At 36.5% G+C, this 19,306-nt stretch overlaps 2 protein-coding genes across 8 annotated transcripts in view; both read right to left on the bottom strand.

Annotated features, from left to right (window-relative positions):
• Window positions 1-177: 177 nt before the first annotated feature.
• Window positions 178-12,308, bottom strand: mpp4a (MAGUK p55 scaffold protein 4a). The gene is made up of 21 exons (XM_052564687.1): window positions 12,157-12,308; window positions 11,251-11,339; window positions 11,016-11,143; window positions 10,803-10,880; window positions 10,006-10,089; window positions 9,754-9,885; window positions 7,187-7,268; window positions 6,501-6,586; window positions 6,258-6,329; window positions 5,270-5,466; window positions 5,118-5,176; window positions 4,434-4,451; window positions 4,007-4,048; window positions 3,634-3,654; window positions 3,473-3,520; window positions 3,216-3,389; window positions 3,036-3,116; window positions 2,727-2,820; window positions 2,499-2,607; window positions 2,265-2,399; window positions 178-2,128 (listed from the first exon to the last, which is right to left on the bottom strand). Exons 2-21 carry the CDS (start codon window positions 11,291-11,293, stop codon window positions 1,940-1,942), a joined length of 1,872 nt encoding a protein of 623 aa, XP_052420647.1. The 5' UTR covers window positions 11,294-11,339; window positions 12,157-12,308; the 3' UTR covers window positions 178-1,939.
• A 1,064-nt stretch (window positions 12,309-13,372) lies between these two features.
• The window catches only part of als2a (alsin Rho guanine nucleotide exchange factor ALS2 a), a 44,017-nt gene continuing 38,083 nt past the window's right edge, over window positions 13,373-19,306 (bottom strand). For all 7 annotated transcript variants that reach the window (XM_052565680.1, XM_052565676.1, XM_052565677.1 and 4 more), the window contains 5 exons: window positions 18,840-18,885; window positions 18,689-18,750; window positions 18,448-18,597; window positions 17,050-17,146; window positions 13,373-15,966 (listed from right to left, as the gene is read on the bottom strand). In XM_052565680.1, coding sequence (XP_052421640.1) covers window positions 15,928-15,966; window positions 17,050-17,146; window positions 18,448-18,597; window positions 18,689-18,750; window positions 18,840-18,885 — 394 coding nt within the window. In that variant the 3' untranslated portion in view covers window positions 13,373-15,927. The remainder of the gene's footprint in view (window positions 15,967-17,049; window positions 17,147-18,447; window positions 18,598-18,688; window positions 18,751-18,839; window positions 18,886-19,306) is intronic.

Raw genomic sequence — 19,306 nt, forward strand, 5'->3', positions numbered from 1 at the left:
GATCGGTGAGTGACAGCCTGAGAGAACCGCACATACACACACCATGACAAAACCCCTTATCTACACACCATTAACTACAGCTGTTACATCAGACGCATTTATCCTGTACGTTTAATTCAATTTTTTTTCAATAAAAAGCACATACACAAACAAGGTGAAAAGAATAAGTACACTCAGTTCAAAACATGTTTAGATTTATTTTGAAAAGGGATTCATTTTCTATCTCTCTCTGGATAAACAGACACTGGTAGGATATACCAACATAATATGTTAACTAATACGATGTGATGCAATGCTTAATGAATGATAGAAAGGGCAGATAAAAACTGTCTCTAAGATGTGTTGGGTGTTTTTTAATGCAATAATAATAATAATTTATTTATTTATTTATTTGCCTCCACCCTATAGTTTTGAAGATTTTGAAGACAAATTTAAACTCAAGCCTTCCAAACAAGTTTAGAACCATTAGCACTTTGCCAAAATTATTCAACCCTGCAAGACATTCTGCTGCCTATTCTGCAAACAATATAAGAAAACAATTCAACCAAAGCAGCTGTAATTATAGAACATTTGCACATATGGCTCTAAAAATGTATGTACAATGTTATTCAACCCCCCAAAAGACAAATTTTGCAGAGAATCGTTTCTTCCTTATTACATGTTGCCTCTAGTGCTCACAAGCCTCTGAAACTCCAGAAGTTTTAGATGTATACTATTGGATAATTGCCCTGCAGTCCAATGATAGTCACTTTCAGTCACTGTATTGAAGCCATCACAATCTTTGCCAAAATAGCCTGATACTTCAAAGAATCCATCACCAAACCACCATGTTTGACTATTGAAATTGTCTTATGCTGCTCAGAAGCTTTGCCTTTTTTGCACCAGACATGGGTCCATGGGTCCATAAAGTTCAGTTTGGTCACATTACTCTATAAAACATTTTTTCCAGATCTCCACAAATTAATTTGAGCATATTCAAGTCAGCCTTTTATATTACTTGTGAAGAGTGGCATTCGGTAAGTTGTCCTGACATGAAGGCCATGTTTGTATAGTGTTCTTCTCATACGCTCCATTGAAATGTTTCTTCATCATTTCATCAGGTCATCTGGCAAAACTTACATTTTTCCTAAACCCCAAACAAAGGCATTTGTTTTTTTCAAAATTCTGTTCTTTTACATTAAAGGGGTCATCTGATGCGATATGGAGTGTTACAAGCTGATTGGTTATAGGTAAGATCCCTGAAGTTGCAAGGACTAAAGTCTCAAATACAAAGAGATGTTCTTTAAAGTAAAGACTCCCAAGCCCCCCAAAACGGCTCATTCAAACACGCCCCATATCTATGAGTGGTTTCAGTAACGGTAATTAGTGTTGTAGCAGCCATGTCAGGCAGGTGTGTTCCTAGGTGAAAGCAAAAGCACTTTATTTGGTCTTCAGAAAGTAGGTGCATTTCATGAACCTAGGAGAGGAGGTCATTCTGACCTTGCTATGACAATCTGGCGCTTCTGAATCAGCTACTTTAAGTATGTTGTGTTATTAGTATTTGCTATTGAAACTTCATCACTGGGCTTGAACTGAAGGTAAAACTAAGGACATTGTTTACTGTCTTTACATTTATTTTGTAAACGGATTATGGAAAGGGGCGTTACATCTCTGACTAGTGCTTGTGGTGTTCGGCCAATCACAATGCACTGGGTCAGTTGGCCAATCAGAGCAGATTGTGTTTTTTGGAAGGAGGGACTATGTAGAAAACAATGTGTTTGAGAGAGGCAGGGCATAGAGGACCTAAAATAATGTACAGTATCTAAAAAAACATTAAAGCATGTCAACAAATTCAGTTACACCAAATAGACAAAATTATCTTTTAAAAAAGCATCACATGACCCCTTTAATTACAACCACTGAAAAATTCCCCTTGTTTGTTCATATGCATGTCTGCGCATCATGGATGATCAGGAGCAAACCAGCTGGCAGGAATCCACTGTGGTTCTTCTTGAGCATGTTGTATAGCCGTGAACAGATCCATGCATGAATCTTGCAGATCATCGTTCACAATCACACAGTCAAAGTACTGACGATACTTGGCCTCCATAGTCCTGCTTGCTTCCTCAATCTCCTCAAAGTCTTTGTCCTGAGAACACCAGTGGGACAGTATTACATGTCATAACCAGAATTCATGAACAAACTCTTTACTTACGTTCATAGCATCTAATCAACCTGTTATCAGAAACAAATGTATTACAAGAAACATCAAATGCATATCTTACATAAAAGTATCTCTTGATGTATCTATTGGAAAGAAAATGTGGGTCTTTTCTTGTTTGCTTCATGCGGGCAGGAGACGGAGGCCGTACATATATGATGTAGGGCTTCAGCTTCTTGGTTCTGACTGAATTAATGCACTGGAATAAACAGATATGTGCATGGGCATCACTGTTTGCAACCAAACTAATGATAAAAACATAAGAAGTGTGCTTTTGATAATCATAAATTACACCTACATGAGGTTCAAGGTCAATAACACATATTTTCCCATTGTCCAAAACATCTTGGACCGAGTCTAAGCTGGTGCCGTACATGTGTCCATTATGCTCTCCATACTCAAGAAATCTGGACATTGTTAAAAACACACACACACAAAAAAAACACAGAGTAAGCTGAATCACAAGAACAGATTGTCAACTATATATATATTTTTTAACATATTTAAACATAAGCAATAAGATTACTTGTGATTAACCACCATGCACGCGAAGACTTCCTTTGTCACAAAGTGATATTCACGCCCATTCTTCTCACCCATTTTCTGGGACCGTGTTGTGTCTTGAGCAAAACGAGACAATTTATAACATCAGACTGTTTTGTTAAATAACGTAAGATGCTGTAAGATGCTGTTTTTTACTTCAAACAAACAGCTTTTTTAAATCCAGCCTTCCAGGATCTGAGGGTAGACAGGATCTGTTTTCCTGATATTTAAAAAAAACTAGCTTACAGGACCTTTAAGTCAGAGGTTAAAGGGATCAAAATGGACCACATACGAGATACTGGTCCCTGGTACGTATTAGGGTTGATTTTGATTAGCTTCCTGCGCAGTTCATTTACACCAACTCCTGATGGACCTGTGAAAAACATGAAAAAGCATTTATTAGGACAAATTTAAAACAGCCAGTTGTCTTTATATGTATGGATGAGATAACCCTGCACAAAGAGGACCATACCAATGAGCACAATGAGACGGGGGGGATCGTCTATGTGGCGCTGGTAGTGGACCACCTCTTCATAAAGGGTGGCTGAGGTGTTATGGCAGCTGCTGACTCCACAGGAATAACATGATGGCTTTCTCTTACTGTACGATTTCCTCCTCCATACACGCAGACTGTGTCGGAACCCGGCTGATTCAAACAATTCAACTACTTACTTTTCATTTAATTGTTCATATGAGCAAAAATGTACATGTGTAATAAAGATTTCATACCTATATATAATCCCTGCATATGTTCACCATTCTCACCCTCCTCTGATACTGGGGGCAAAACAAAGATTTGAAATAGATCAGCGAATCTACATAAAATACATACAATCTAAATGATTCTCTCATTCCATAAAATGCTTTTTCCTCAGAAAAGACTTACCTACCGAACTCAAAATCTTCTTCATCTGTGAGAACAAAAATAAATAAATTAAACAGTGTTCAATTTTTAGACAACCTCTACTATTACTATGGAAGCTTTCTTCCTTTCTTTCCTTTCTTGTTTTCTCTTGCAAATAAGAGTTTCATTATTAGAATCGAAATGTAAATACAAAGTACAAAAATTACATTTCTGAGAATAAAATTCAGAATTGTGAGATGTCGATTCAAAATTGCTAATTATAAACTCAGAGAAGTCAGAATTGTGCGATGAGAAGTTGCTATTTTTCATTCCATGCAGAAACAGGCTTTCATAATTACCACAAAGAAGTGAAATGAATGAAATATGGAAATATGGTATGGATTCAGTGGGATAATCACCTGTTTCGATGCATTTGTTTTCATCTGTTATCTCCTCTTCTCCTTCAGAACAAAGAGTTACACTCAACACACTACACAACTAATACAAATGTTTTGTACATGTTCTTGATGAATGAAATTTACATGCAATCAAAATTGTCCCATTGTCCCACAAACCCATTTCTTACAATTCAATTCAAACCAATTCCTTATAAGTTTCATATATTTTTTTCTTGTTGAAAATTCCGTTTAGCAGAAATAAATCACATGAAACACTAAACAGATCTCAATAGTGATGATTTTAAGAAAGCAATACCTGAGATGTGCCATATTTCAAAGAGTAGAACATTTATTAAATGTACAGTTTAAATAATAATAAAAACATGTTAGTCTTAAATTTAAACATAAGCTAATATAAAATATGGGGAAAGACAGAGCAGATACATACCAACATCTGTTGCACTCACTTTGCATACAAAAGCAAAGAAAACGACAAAGAATTAGACTAGCAATAAATAAAGATAGTATATATTAATATATATTAATGCAACATTGTGGGTTATCAATTGAACGGACTGCAATTAGTAAATCATAAGCAGCATTCTTTGTACAACTTAATACATCTGTAAAGATGAATTTTTCAACATAAATAACTCTCTCTGACCTTGACATAATATACAGTAAATTAGCTGTTTCTGCTACTGTGATTTAAAAAAAAAACTGTTTAAAACATTATTTGAGCTACAGGATTGTGGTTAAAAAAAGTATTATATAGTTTTAACTTCTCTATCCTTCAATAACCTCCTGAAATGAGCTTGAAATGTTCAGGGACCTTGCAAACTTCAGATGCTCCTAATTCCTCAGAAGGATATGCAGAGGAATCATCTGGTGTTTAGAAATAACAACTTTAACCTTAAAGGTTGAGCGCAAAGTGGATAGGACTGGTCAATCAGTCATGAAGGAAGGATCATGCCAAGAACAGCTCACTTTCAAGCTTCTTTAAAGTAATTAGATCAGGGTTGAGAGAGGACAGGGTTAAGAGGCTTATGATGCCAACAAACATCTTAAAGAGTGCACAGAAGTTCAAACATCTGTGTGTGTGTGTATGTGTCTGTGTGTGTTATTAACATACAGGGTCTGATGCAGGTGTGAGCCTGATAAGGTTGGGACCACCACAACTCCCTTTGCTTACTGCAAAACATAAAAATAAATAACAATCTTGCTCACACATATATTATAGACATATTTTTTAAAGAACGTAGTTAAGCATAATTCAAAACTGACTATCTGAACTGGTTAGTGGAGGGGATGAGGCCACAACACAATGAGGCACTGTGGAGTTTCCTGGCCTGCCACCATCGGATGTCCCTCTGGTCGACGATCTTCAGCAAGTCTCCTTTACTGAAGGCCATGCCTGCATCTGGGCAGGGGATCGCAGGGTCCTGCAGAGGACTGTAATCCACCATGGCTCTCACATACAGCTAATGGGAGACAAGAGACAAACAATTAAAGGGATAGTTCACCAAAAAATAAAAAATTCTGTGATTAATTTCTCATCTGCATGCCGTTCTAAACAGAATTAAAACATTTTTTTTTATGAAATCTGAGAGCTTTCTGAACCTGCATTGATAGCAATGCAACTTAAAAATTCAAGGCCCAGAAAGGTAGTAATGACATTGTTAAAATAGTTTATGTAACATTGCGTCGAAGAACGACACGGAAGAGAAAAAATTGCATTGCTCTCTATGCAGGGTCAGAAAGCTCTCAGATTTCAGCAAAATATCTTAATTTGTGTTCAGAAGATGAACGAAGGTCTTACAGGTTTCAAACGACATGCAGGTGAGTATTACTGACAGAAGTTTTCTTTTTGGAAGAATTATCCTTTCAACAATAACTTTTTTAACCTTTTTAATCTAAGTCAGGGATCCTCAAATCTGGCCCACGAGATCCACTGTCCTACAGAGTTTAGCGCTTTCCCTAATCAAACACACTTGAGCATGCTAATCAGTGTATTCAGGATCAATAGAAAATCACAGGTTTGATCAAGGTAGAGCTAAACTCTAGTCCCTCCAGGACAAGATTTGAATAACCCTGACCATTGAAGAACCCTAAGTCTTTATTTTAACATAGAAAGGGACTATATATAGTGAGAATTCATTAAATGTAATAATTTATTAAATATATTTGTAGAATATTCAAAATATATTTATTAAATATAATACTCGCATGCTGCAGGGTTCATATTTTATTAAGATATTTACAGTGCACTTACGGCTGGTTGGCTGTTGGTGGGTTGTGGTGTATTAGGGATCACTTTAAAAAGAATATTTCCTTGAGATTGTACCTATAAAATGCGGGACACTGCATGAATGGATACAGTCATTATCTGTAAAATAATCCCCCCCAAAATAAGCGACAGAGTAGGGAATGGCTTGAAAGTCTTAGATATTATGTAATGGGAAGGGAGTGGGGAAGGATATAAGAAACACAAAAGAGGTTTTTATCTTGACTTTACCAGCATCTGAATGACGTGCTCGGGCTGCAGTCCCCGCACTTTCTGCCCATTCACTTCCACCAGCTTGTCACCAGGATAAAGAAGTCCTAGAAGACATGCACACACACACACACACATACACACACATTAGAGACTTTTACTGTCAGACCATTACTTTTAAAAGACATGAGAAATGAAAATGATCACTCTATTATTTGATGTTAATGGCTCAGAAATACACCTAACCTGCAAAATCTGCATTTTATTGATCTTATTTTGAATGAATCGTCCATGCATGTTTTATTTAAATAGTTTTTTATTTGACCTCATAGTTTTTAATGAATATGTCATTAATTCTTTCAGTGTAAGGACAGAGGTCTCTCTGGTGACATATGTTTGACTTCCCCAATCATTTAGTCTGCTTAAACCCCATCTTTTTTTACAATCGACATCCACAACTGATGTTCCTATCTATGTTCTATGTTCAACTGTTCTATCACCAATCGATGGATCGAACCAGTTGCCCACTGCACATTTTTTCTTTTTTGATAACCTATTTCATGGGTGTACACATCACAATTCAGAAGAAACGATCGGGTGCTACTTCTGTTTCAGCTTGTAACCTTTTGCATCAGTTTATTTACATGATTGAACCAATCAGAATCTTTGATAAGTATGAGCACAAAGATCAAAAACAAGTTACTCACCACTGCGATCTGCCAGTCCTCCATGTATCACCCTCGCAATAAAGAAATTCCCTGTTTTTTCATTTTTCCTAATAGTTGCCCCCTAAAAATATGAAAACAGACAAAAATGGTCAACTAGTTGGTTGTCCATTACGACAGGCATCACATGGTGAGTCCCACAGACAATCATACTGCTGCACATGAGCAATGGAGATCACGTTATGATGAAATGTTAGGAGGACGGACACTGTGGTAATGCGATTGTGGAATCCAGTCAACATGCCTGACCTAAACTAAAAGTGTGACAAAGTTCAAAGAGGAACTTATGGGAAAGACACATACAGTAGGGTTGATGAAAGAGCTTCAGATGAAGAATGTAGAATGAAGTGTTTTTATTTAAAGGCAAGGAAACATTTTACTTCTGAACAATGTTAACAAGCACAAATCAAATGGAATGTTTCATGATTCTTGAGTGTGGATGGGATGAACGAGATACAATTAAGAAAAAGATCAAGTAATTGCCTGCTTGTTGGGTAGTTCCATTTTAGAGAACAATTTCATCGCAGCATTTGGTAAAATCAAAACCAGCAATTTCAGCAAAGAGTAAGGTGAAGAGAGAGAAGTGGGAACACAGTCACTCTTATTTCCTCATCTTTGACTTTCTCCTCTTGCTAGAAAGGCACATTATTGTATTACAGTCATCGTTAGGAGTGGAGGCCGTCAAACCATTTGATAGGGAAGTCTGTCCAGTTTTACTTCCTGGTGTTTCAGATCTGTTTCCTGTCTGGCATGATATAGACTTGCAGGGGTTGCATTGTGGTGCTACATAAGGAACATCCATGTTACAGTTTAGAGAAGAGGAGGAAAACGACGATGTAGCTGAGGATGAAGGTGATGAAACACAAGGAGCATTGGCTGGTGCAATTGACTGGCCAGGCAAGTTGGGCCCGCTTGCCGTTCTCGAGACCTGTTGGGGTCTGGAAGTCACTTCTGGAGACTTGCTGGCAATGATAAGACCCTGCAGTTTGTCCACCACTTCCACCAACAGACTCAATGCCTTGGCGTTTTCCTCCACACTGTCCGTCATTCTCTCTGTTACATCTACCATCTTCTGCCTGAGATCTTGAGCTTCGCTGATGCTCTGGTCCATACTGCTGGCAACGGTATGGACAGCTGACCTCAGCTCATCCAGGCTGTGTTGCTTCGTGAACACCAGAGATGGTTGAGAAGAGCAGGTGGCACCTATAGTGTGGTGCCGTTGAAGAAGAGGGCTGGAGGGGGCTGTCTGGAAATGGGGGCCACATCCAGGTGGGCAGTATGAGCCTGGGTAGGCTAGAGATGAAGTGCTGCAAGCCGTGCATTTAGGGTGTTGATCTTTGACTATGGTTTTTACACCATCTGCACAGTTATCTTTAAGTTATGAAGGACAAAACAGGATATATTAGTTTGGTTTCACAATTAAACATAGTAAGACAGTGCTTGGCCTTGTCAGGCCAACAGAAGATGTCTTTGGGACAGGATGAGCCTTACCCATAACCACAGAGTCATAAACATTTGAAGCTGAGACATTCAGACCTCCTCCTGAGAGATGGGCAGTTTGGCAGCACAGGTTGCAGCTCACAGTGGACTGATAGCTGGGCAGTGATTGCGGCTGTCCTGAGGACAGCAGACCAGTGGAAGATGACAGACCGCCTGCAGACCCCAGAAGACTCTGTTCCCCTGATCCAAAACGTCTGGCTAAAGCCAGTTTCTCCACTGTGAGTCGCCTAAGGCTGTTCCAGTAACTGGGCTTCCCCTCTTTGACACACTTACAAGTAGAAAACAGGATGAGCATGCTAACCAACAAACATTAAACCAAGACAAATCTTGGGGATCTTACAATATGGCAAAATAATAGACAAGTAAAAGGGAGCACATTCTGTTGCAATGACAAAATGATCTGTCTTTACTGGGATGGAACTGGATATGGGCTAAAACAGGAAGTTCTCTCTCTGAAGCGGATTATTTTGTGACAACAACCTTCAGGATTTACATTATTCTGCTTATTATGTTTCTATCTGCCACAAAGGTAAACAACTGGACAAAAGTATTAATTTGAGTAAAAGCTTCAGTGAAGAAAAGACGAACAAATAAGATGTTACTCTTGATATGTTCTTCATTATGGTTAGATTTTTTTTTTTTTTGCATATAATAATTTATACATCATGTAACGTATAATACGGAGACTGTAAAATAAAGTGTTAACCTTTTTCATTTCACTGTAACATCCATCTAGGAATAAACAGCATTGTAGATTATAATACAGCACCGTGATCATAAGAATGAACACTGAAGTTCAAAACCAGCGGTAGGATCAGTGGGATTTGTATTTATAAAATAAGACTCAAACATCTGATTTCAGTAGGTTTTAAAACCTGTTATTATGTAACCAGACAGATCCCACCATAGATGAGAAAAAATATTTTATGCCATATACGCCTTACGTGATATTGCACTGTAGTGCAACGAGAGACATTTAAGTGGGATTACAGCTAAGCTCTTCAGTAACATATCTGAAATTGCGGTGCTATTTATGATTTCATGCTTACCAGAGGCTGTTTATTCTTGACAAGGCAAACAATCCTCATGGCCTCCTCACTGTCAGGCAGTTTGTCAGGAAGAGGCGGCAGTACTGGACCGTAGTTCCTCTGAGCCACAGAATCATGAGCAGAGAGCAAAGCCTGCATGGGGAGGAATACATAATAAAAGGTCAAAATGACAGACCTAAATTTAATTTACATTAGTGCACCATAATCAAATTGTTAAAATAGCAATAAATTTAAACCAAATTAGACTCTAACCTGCATATGAGGGCATTTCAGCAGAATATAAAGTTCTTGTGCCTCAGAGGAGGGAGCAGCCAGTCCTCGCACACTGGCCATAATCTGTGGGACAGCAGAAGACCGATGATGAAAAGAAAATAGAGAATGACAGGATTACTTCACCTGGAAAATTAAAATATTTTAATCATGTACTCACCCTTACTCTATGTATGACTTTAGAAGACGTATAATATTCTATAGCACTCAAATCATAGTTTACTCACCCTCAGGTGTAGTTTTAGCAGACTTGGAATATATGGTTTCACAATTACTTATACACTGTAAAACCAGATGAGTTAAGGTAATTCAAACCATTTGAGAAAAAATGCAATTGCTTTTAAAGTTCATTATACTTGTAACAACAGTTTTAAACGTTTTAAATGGTTTGTGAATGGTTTAATAACTGTTAACCTGTGGCTAGCCATAAACTAGAATAAACTAAAAAAATTAAATAAACTTTCTTAAATGTGCAAAAACACAAAATAACACTTCATTTGAACATTTATTCTCCTTTAACAGTCTGAAGCAAGGCATGATGGGAAAATGGAATCTGCTGAAACTCAATCAGTCCTAGGTCTGCTTAATATAATCAGTGAGTTCACATAACTGTTCACTATTAAATACATTGAACTTCCTGGAGTCTTTGACTGTTTTGTGGCATTATATATAACATGAGAGTTTCATATGATTGATGACTGTAGAAAGAATCATAGAGTTTGACATCTTTGTAAATTGGCCCTTCAAAGCAAAGTCAGTAATCAAATGCACTGACTGACCTCCTGAGATAGTCTGGAGGAATAAGACAGGTATGGGCTTGGGGCATCCCGACTGTGCTGCACCAGACACTCATATACCTATAGGAAATATCAAATCAAAAGACATGTGCAAGACAGCTGCAAAGTCTTCACACACAGAATCCAATGACCTGCCCTGGGATAATGTCAAAACTGGATAGTCAAATGTGTAAGTATTGAATGAGCATGTCATACCCTGAGAAGAGAATAAAGCCAAGGAGCACTGAGGAGACTGTACAGAAGATCAGCACCGTTAATGTCTCTGTCTATGGACAGTCTCACTTCCTCTACCACTTCTGTCAAGATCTGAGCCAAACCTACATCTGTGAAAGAGAAAAAGACTCAGTTTTATGTAGCATTTGATTTGCTGGTTTCCCTTTGTGCATGTCAAGGTACAACATCACTGCTCTGTGTATTTGCAAAGACGCACCATTCTCATCATGTTCAGGTTGCATCACTGGATCCTCTTCCATTGAATGGCGCAGGACAAATTTGTCTGTTCATCAGATCACTGCAGTCCTATAAAACAAATCAATGTTATGAGTACAAAGGGTGCAACCTACATTTCTGCTGTAGGATTAAAAATTATAAGGGCAAAACTGGCAGAACTATTGCACGTTTGGTTGACTACAATGTAATAAAGAAACAAGAATGTTTGCTCAAAAAAAAAAAAAAAAAAAAGTTTCAACTGGTCATTTCGATTATGTATTCCTAATATTTTCAAGTGCATCTAACTGATAAATTACCCAATGTACTAGAAAACTTATGAAAATAACCTAATGAAAAGGAAGGATTATTTAGAGAGAAAAAAAAAACTAAATGGTTCACCTGCTATAAAACAAAGCAATGTCAAGAACATAATTTGCATTTCTACTGCAGAATCATAAATTATGAATTATGAGTGCAAAACTGGCAGGAACGTTACAGAGTTAGCAGATTACAGTGTTTTAAAGTACAAACTATAATAGCTTTTACTTGTCATTTTAATAAATGATTTTTCTAACATTAAAGCGTCTCAAACTGAAAAAAGTACCCATTATAAAGATATTGAAATAAATAAATTAGAATAAAAAAATTTCTAATGAAAATACACCTGCTCAAAAAGAAACCCAATTACTTTATAGCCTTTATTCTGGAGATATGTTGGATATAATATAATGGTCAGACAGTTTCTTTTGTTAGAAAGATTGTCTACAATACAATTAAAACATCTCGAATGGAAGTCATCTGAAAACGTAGGTGCTTTTAAGAATGAAATTACACATCGATTGTGATCTCTGACCTCTGTTACGAAAGCAGGTCAAGAGTCTCTCATGTGAAATGATGCTACACTTACCTTTTTACACTCTTGCCACTGTTTTCCTCCAAGCCAAACCAAACCGAGGCTTCTTCATCCTACGTTAAGACCAGGTAGCTGTGGAGGATCTTGTTAGTTTAGCTGTATATTAAGGCGATCTACTGCTTCTGGCAGGACAACATGCATGTTAGTTTACTATAAAATGTCTCTGGAAACTCAGATTGTAATCCTTTTCTATCCCATTTAATCCTGCGAGGGGCCGGCCTCTCTCTGTGAGCACTTCCATAGGACCGCCTGCCACTCAAAGCTTCTTACCTCCTCCTGCTTTTAGAGCTCCATACACACACTTGCACTTACACAACACGGCCCTGCCTACTTTACAGATAGAATGGAAATTAAGAATCATAAAAAACATCACATAAATCCAAAAGACTCAGCTGGTGCCACAGACAGTCTCCTGAGATTATCGTTACACAATATACAAAAATAAAAACACAATGCCAGTCGACTTAACAACTGCAATCAAATGGTTAGACCCTAAATAGACAGAAAAACTTAACTTTAATGAGGCAATGAGCATTATTTTAAAGGACCAGTTCATCCAGAAATTTTAATTTGCAATCATCCAAAAGGATTTGAAGAAATGTAGCATTACATCACTTGCTCACCATTTGATTCTGTGAATGGGTGCCATCAGAATGAGAGCATAAACAGCCGATTAATCACAATACAAAGTGACAAAAGTCTAAACAAATCAATCATTAAGGTTTTAACTTCAAACTGTTGCTTCTGGCTAAAACATAAGTATAGTAACCATACTATTGCTTTCTTCTGAAAACGTTTTCACATCTGAATTAGGAAGCAGCTTTTCACTGCACAAGATGTTAATTTTTAACTGTAATGTATTAGTTTTTGTCATTTGTTTGGACTCTCATTCTGACGGCACCCATTTACTGCAGATGATCCATTGGTGAGCAAGTGTTGTTATACTAATTTTCTCCAAATCTGTTCCGATGAAGAAGAAGAAAAAAATCATCATCTTAATTTTGGATGACCTGAAGATGGGTACATTTTCAGCAATTTTTTTTTTTTTTACTGTAAAAAAGTCATCCAGGACATCACGTTGCTGATAGTCACAGATGTTACTTTACCAGCACTAATGGTCTTAAATTGAACCTCATTAACTTTATCTATTATCTATATTATTATCTGAGCATAACAATCACAAGCAAGGTGACAAATGAAAATAACAACATACGGGTTTTCTCCCCATTTTTATTAAAATAATGAAAGTAGTCTGCCAGAAAATTGTTTACAAAACAGTTCAATCATTGCTTTTTCATATGATTTCAATTACAAACTGTGTTGTCAAACTGTGTTCATTTGTCTGTCATTTTCAAGATGACAGTGCCTTTAGATCAACAATGACCGTAATTTATCAAAACAAAAACAAAAAAAACAGTAACCTTCTGAAAAAATAACGAAATAAAATCAGCCTTTATATTTAACAGTAAAGGTGCAGTTAAAGAAGGTCTTTTTGATCTTCATAAGCAATCCTTAGACAATGACCTAACTAGTGACAAAATGAAACACTGGGACGATGATTAATCAGACAATAATATAATTAGACAATAATGGCACTAGAAAATAATTGGCTTGATTTTAAAAATGTATAAAATTATTCTGTGAAGTTAATGTTTAATTTCTTATTAGCAAGTAATATACTGTATATATACTCAGAGCCGTCCTCTACGTTTTGGTTTTACAATCAGTCATTAAAAATGCACATCCTCCAAACAGATCTTACAACAAGGCTGTGAGACATCAGCAAAACTCTTTCAGTGCATGTTAAAAAGTACAAAAGATGCATTTAGAGGGAAACACACACATACACAGACACAAAGAGATTCATGAATAAAGGCATTCGTGAAACAAGCGAAATGTGAAGGTCACTGCTACTTTTTCCAGTGCAAAGTACTAAATGCTGAGGTCTTTTAGGGGCTCTGCCATTTACATTTTATTCCCTTATTGCATAGTGTTAAATGCCACATTTTCAGTCAACGACAAATAGGCATAAAAAAAATAATAATATTACTTTAGTTCTAAAAAATATCTTAAATTCACTCTGGTACAGCTCGATAAGAATAGATAATATAATTACAACAATCAAATTTCATACAGTAAAAAGTTTTGTGTCAGCATGCTGTCATGCTGAAATAGAAACCACTTCTCAAAATATCCATGGTGTTTAGAAGTTACACAGATGGATTATACAAGTAATTTTTAAAATACAATCCACAATGTTTTTTGACTTTACATTTAGGGGCTTCAGTAACACTATTGAGTAAAAAAATCTCTACTTGCAGTTTATAATACCTACATCGCATTAGCAAGACTTCAAATTTATTTAAAGACACTGCAGACCTGTGTAAAGTGCAAAATGGCAACAAAATCAGTAACCCTATAATATATATATATATATATATATATATATATATATATATATATATATATATATATATTTTTTTTTTTAAAAAATACACTTATTACTAGGGATGCAGCTTTAGGATTTTGTTTAGTATTGATTACAAGTTAAAAGTAGTGATACTATGAACTTGTTTACATTTTTCAGCAGGGTGACAGTAACTATTTTCAAAAATGTTGCAGTAACAAGCTACCTTTTTTAAAAACTGATGCCAGTGCTTTACAACGGTGCAAATTATCAAAATAGAACATGCTGTCCTTGAATCTCTCTCTTAGAAATCATGGGTAAGCCGGACTGATTTTAGTGAATTTCCTAAAGCCAGAGATAATGAACCAAGTTCCTCAAGAAGGATCATTTTTGTACACTACTGCTCAAAAGTTTGGGATCAGTGAGAAATTTTGAAAGAAATTAAACTATTTTTCAGCAATTATTCAATGCAATAAATTGATTAAAAGTGACTGAAATCTTCAACAGTATGCACAAAATATTAAACAGCATTACTGTTTTCAGCACTCATAATAATAAATATTTTGTAAGCAGCAAATCAGCATATTAGAATGATTTCTGAAGGATCATGTGACACTGAAGACTGGAGTAATAAAAATTCAGCTTTGTATAGCAGAAATGTTTTCTTAAATGGAAATAATATTACTTTTTTGCTGTATGTTGATCAACATACATGGTGCACTGTTAAGCGTAAAATACTTTTTTCTTTTTGTCAAAAAACATTACAAAAAATACAAAATACTTACGGACCCCAAATGTTTAAACAGTAGTATATGTATGGGTTTTCCATAGCAAAATATTTTAATGTATTACTGTTGATTATACAAATAAGGGTGGTTTTAGTTTATCACTTTATTTCTATAAAGGGTAAATGTAATTCGTATAGTCACTGTCAATACGTGAGAATTCTGATATTTGAGTATCAGTACAAAAGCCTATAAAAATATATAGTAACAAGTGTCAGTTATTACTGAAATTGCATGTAATAACCTTTGCAGAGTGCTTGTTCTGCTATCTTGTATAAAATAGAAAAAGTATCTTTTCTGCCCAGGTAGGTGTTGAAATGTACATGTTTCTACTAGGGGTAACTTTACTGTCAGTCAGATGGTCAATGTTAGTTTTAACAGTTACAACAATTGAAGTAATGTCTGTAGAACAGTACTTAAGAGAGACAAGTGAGCTTATTTCTTATTTTTGAGACTTGAAATAAATAAGCATATCTTGACTTGACCTGTAATCTGTCTATTTAAATGGCAACTACTCCGTAAAACTGCGCAAGTTGGCAAGCTGTGGCTGCACCGCTCACAAACCAAGCCCTCCTATGTCGTCTTCTCAAGCTGAATCTGGTTGTAGCAAGCCTAAGGGCAGAGATAAACAGCCAGAAAGAGATTAAAGTTAAACATGGAAGAGAATGAAAGAGGACCAGTGATTGATTCTGTGTAATGAGATTATCCTTAAAATTCATCAAATCCTTAAAGGGGTCACAGGATGCGACATGCTCTTTTACAAGTTGTTTGAACTGAAATGTATTTTGGCAGAGTTTATAAACAGCCACACTATAATGATAAAAATCTATTTTTTTATAATCTCCTAAAATTATTTTCCCTTTATCAAATCAAGCCGATCTGAGACGCCTGTCAGTGTGACCCCTCCCACAATAGTTTGATTGACAGTACTGTTTCAGCACAGACTGGACTGGTGTTTTACTTTAGACCCGCCGAGTGATCAGTAGACAGCAGATGTAGACAAAAATGACTCCTAAGCGATTGAGGTGTTGTTGTTGGATGTAATAATAAAATTAGTAGTCATAATTTATTCCGGACATCTGAGACACTTAAGAGACACAGTGGATTACGTTTCTTTTTGAATGGAATGCACCCCTGATCTACCTAAATGTATTTATGATCATGCAAATCATTCGTGTGTAAGGTTTTTTAATGAATCTTTGGAAAATCACCTTTCCTAATACTGTGCTAGTTGGCAAGTTTTACAATGAATGCGGATTAAATTTACCGTCTTTCAGAGAGCTTCTCGGAAGGAAGGGGCGGGGTCAGTAGAGCTCATTAACATTTAAAGCAACATGCATCAAAATGGCTTGCTCTGAAAAAAGCTGTTTTTGACAGGGTAAAAAAGATGTTGTTTTACACTACCATTGAGAAATTTAACCAAACTATGTTACAGACTTTTCATTAAGACCCTAAAGAATCCCTAAAGGACTAAGGACCTAAAGGACCCTAAAGATGTCATGTCATACATTTATCATTCAGATTCAAGCTCAGAAATTTACATTAAACTTTCAAACTAAGAATTTAACAAGCCCAATCTTAAATAATTAAGGTAAAAACTGATACTCTAATGACACAACCTTAGGATTTTAAAAGTAACAATGTTACTCGTCTCTAAAGTTGTGTGGACAAAAAAATATGTAATTTCATTCTCACTTTGAGAGTTGTCAACATGAATCCAAGCTGTCCCAGCTGTAGAGTGGGGTCTGTAAGGTCCTCTATCAGATTCACTTCAGAGCCCAGGTTTCTGATCCTATACATTCACAAGCGACAGGTTCCTTATGTGGGAAGACAAACTGCACATACAGTACAACTGATAACTTTAAAGGGGGGGTGAAATGCTATTTCATGCATACTGAGTTTTTTACACTGTTAAAGAGTTGGATTCCCATGCTAAACATGGACAAAGTTTCAAAAATTAAGTTGTACGTTTGAAGGAGTATTTTTGTTCCAAAAATACTCCTTCCGGTTTGTCACAAGTTTCGGAAAGTTTTTTTCGAGTATGACTCTGTGACGTTAGATGGAGCGGAATTTCCTTATATGGGTCCTAAGGGCACTTCTGCCGGAAGAGCACGCGCTCCTGTATAGCAGAGCACTGAGAGCACAACAGACGTTCACTGATCAGAGCGAGAGCGTCGCGAAATGTCACAAAAGAAGTGTGTTTTTGGTTGCCAGGTCAAGACATCACTGCACAGATTACCAAAAAAAAAACAGTATTAAGGGACCAGTGGATGGAGTTTATTTTTACAGAGCATCAACGGAGTTGTGCAAGTGTTTATGTTTGTTCCCTGCATTTCGAAGATGCTTGTTTTACAAACAAGGCCCAGTTTGACGCAGGATTTGCACATCGTTTATTTCTTAAGGATAATGCAGTCCCAACGAAAAAGGGTCACGATCGTGTGTTGGAACCGCATGCGGTGAGTAAAACTGCTTCAAATATCTCTGTGTTGTTAACTTAGCTATCGGCGTGTAAGCACATCAAGTAAACAACATGGATGTTGTCATCAAACTGCACTTTCCACATGTACAGCTTAAAAAAAAAAAAGAAATAAAAGAAAAAAAAAAAGAAAAAAAAAGATGACAAAGTGGAACTTTATGCAAAACCACTAAGCAAATATTTACAGTTTCAATACATACCACATAGAGACGTTGTTGCTGAGGCTGCTCTTGTTAAATTTCAGCCTCTGGATCTGATTCTGGATCATAAATATACGCTGAATCTGACTGTTAGCCATGGTTTGTTTTGGTTGGTTTTGTCCTCACGGAATTGTCTCAGCTTCCAAACGCTCTCAACGCAAAAGCCTACTGGCGCTCGTGATTCTTTAGCTCCGCCCACACGTCACGCCTCCAGCCGCTCGTGTTTTTCCGGGAAAAATCAGTACAGACTATCTTTCTCTTATGAATATAATAAAACTAAAGACTTTTTGGAGTTATGAAGGATGCAGTACTACTCTATAGGTACTCAAGATTAACAGGATATTGAGTGAAAATGAGCATTTCACCCCCCCTTTAAGTCAATATGCAGTGAAATGTAAAAAAACAACAACAAAGTACCGTGCACGTAGCACCACATAGAGGAAGATTGGAAAGAGGTCATCCATGCACCACAGAAAATCTTGCCCAAGCAGAGCCTGCATGTCCTGTGTGATCTCCTCAAAGGTGAGCTGTATCACCTGCAACTTGTCTGAAGGAGTGAATGCTGTGCTGTAGAAGCAAAAATAAAAATAAAAAGGAGATTGCTAATGAAGTGTTCCTGTTGTTGTTTTCTGCCTTTGTTACACACGACTCTCTTTACCTGATCTGTTGTAGGGTTTCAACAGCAGTTGCAAAGCAGGCGTCTTTAGTACTAGGCAAGACCTGTCCATTGAAATCGATTGAACCAATAAAGTTATATTTTACCAACAGTGTCATTACGGAGTATTTTCTTAGGAATGATAAAGTTTTACCTGCTTTGTCTCTCCCAATACAGAGATAGAAACTGGGCAGAACTTTCTGGAAAACAAAATGACATTCAACTCAACATTGTAAAAACCACCGTCCTTCCTGGCCTGGGGCTTTGATTGGTCATTACTGTATATCCTGGGGCCACAAAAAGTATTTCCACACTTATGAAATTAAATATTTATATGCTTAAAATTAGCAACAAAAAAACAACAACATTTTATTAGGTATGAAATATTAAACAGCAAATATATTGCTATTGCATGCATAATGCGGATAATGTACAATCTCATGAATAATCGTAACACAAGTTATAATACATTTTTAAGTGAATGATTACTTTTAACACATGGTTATAATGTATTGTGTGTCTCAAATCTTGACATTTTTCAAGTTTAATGTCTTATGACCACCTCATAGTATCTTATGACTGTTAAAGAATAGACAAACCCTTGGTTACTTTACTAAAATC

This window comes from Carassius gibelio, chromosome B9, assembly GCF_023724105.1.
Source record: "Carassius gibelio isolate Cgi1373 ecotype wild population from Czech Republic chromosome B9, carGib1.2-hapl.c, whole genome shotgun sequence".
Classification (NCBI taxonomy): domain Eukaryota; kingdom Metazoa; phylum Chordata; class Actinopteri; order Cypriniformes; family Cyprinidae; genus Carassius; species Carassius gibelio.

Bases quoted from the DNA above. Each gene is read 5' to 3' on its own strand.
- mpp4a (XM_052564687.1), bottom strand. From the start codon at position 11,293: ATGGAAGAGGATCCAGTGATGCAACCTGAACATGATGAGAATG. The intron at 7,269-9,753 runs GTAAGCATGAAA...TCATATTTTTAG, and splicing joins TCAAGAATAAACAGCCTCTG to GGGGCAACTATTAGGAAAAA. The intron at 5,467-6,257 runs GTAAGTGCACTG...GTCTCCCATTAG, and splicing joins CCACCAACAGCCAACCAGCC to CTGTATGTGAGAGCCATGGT.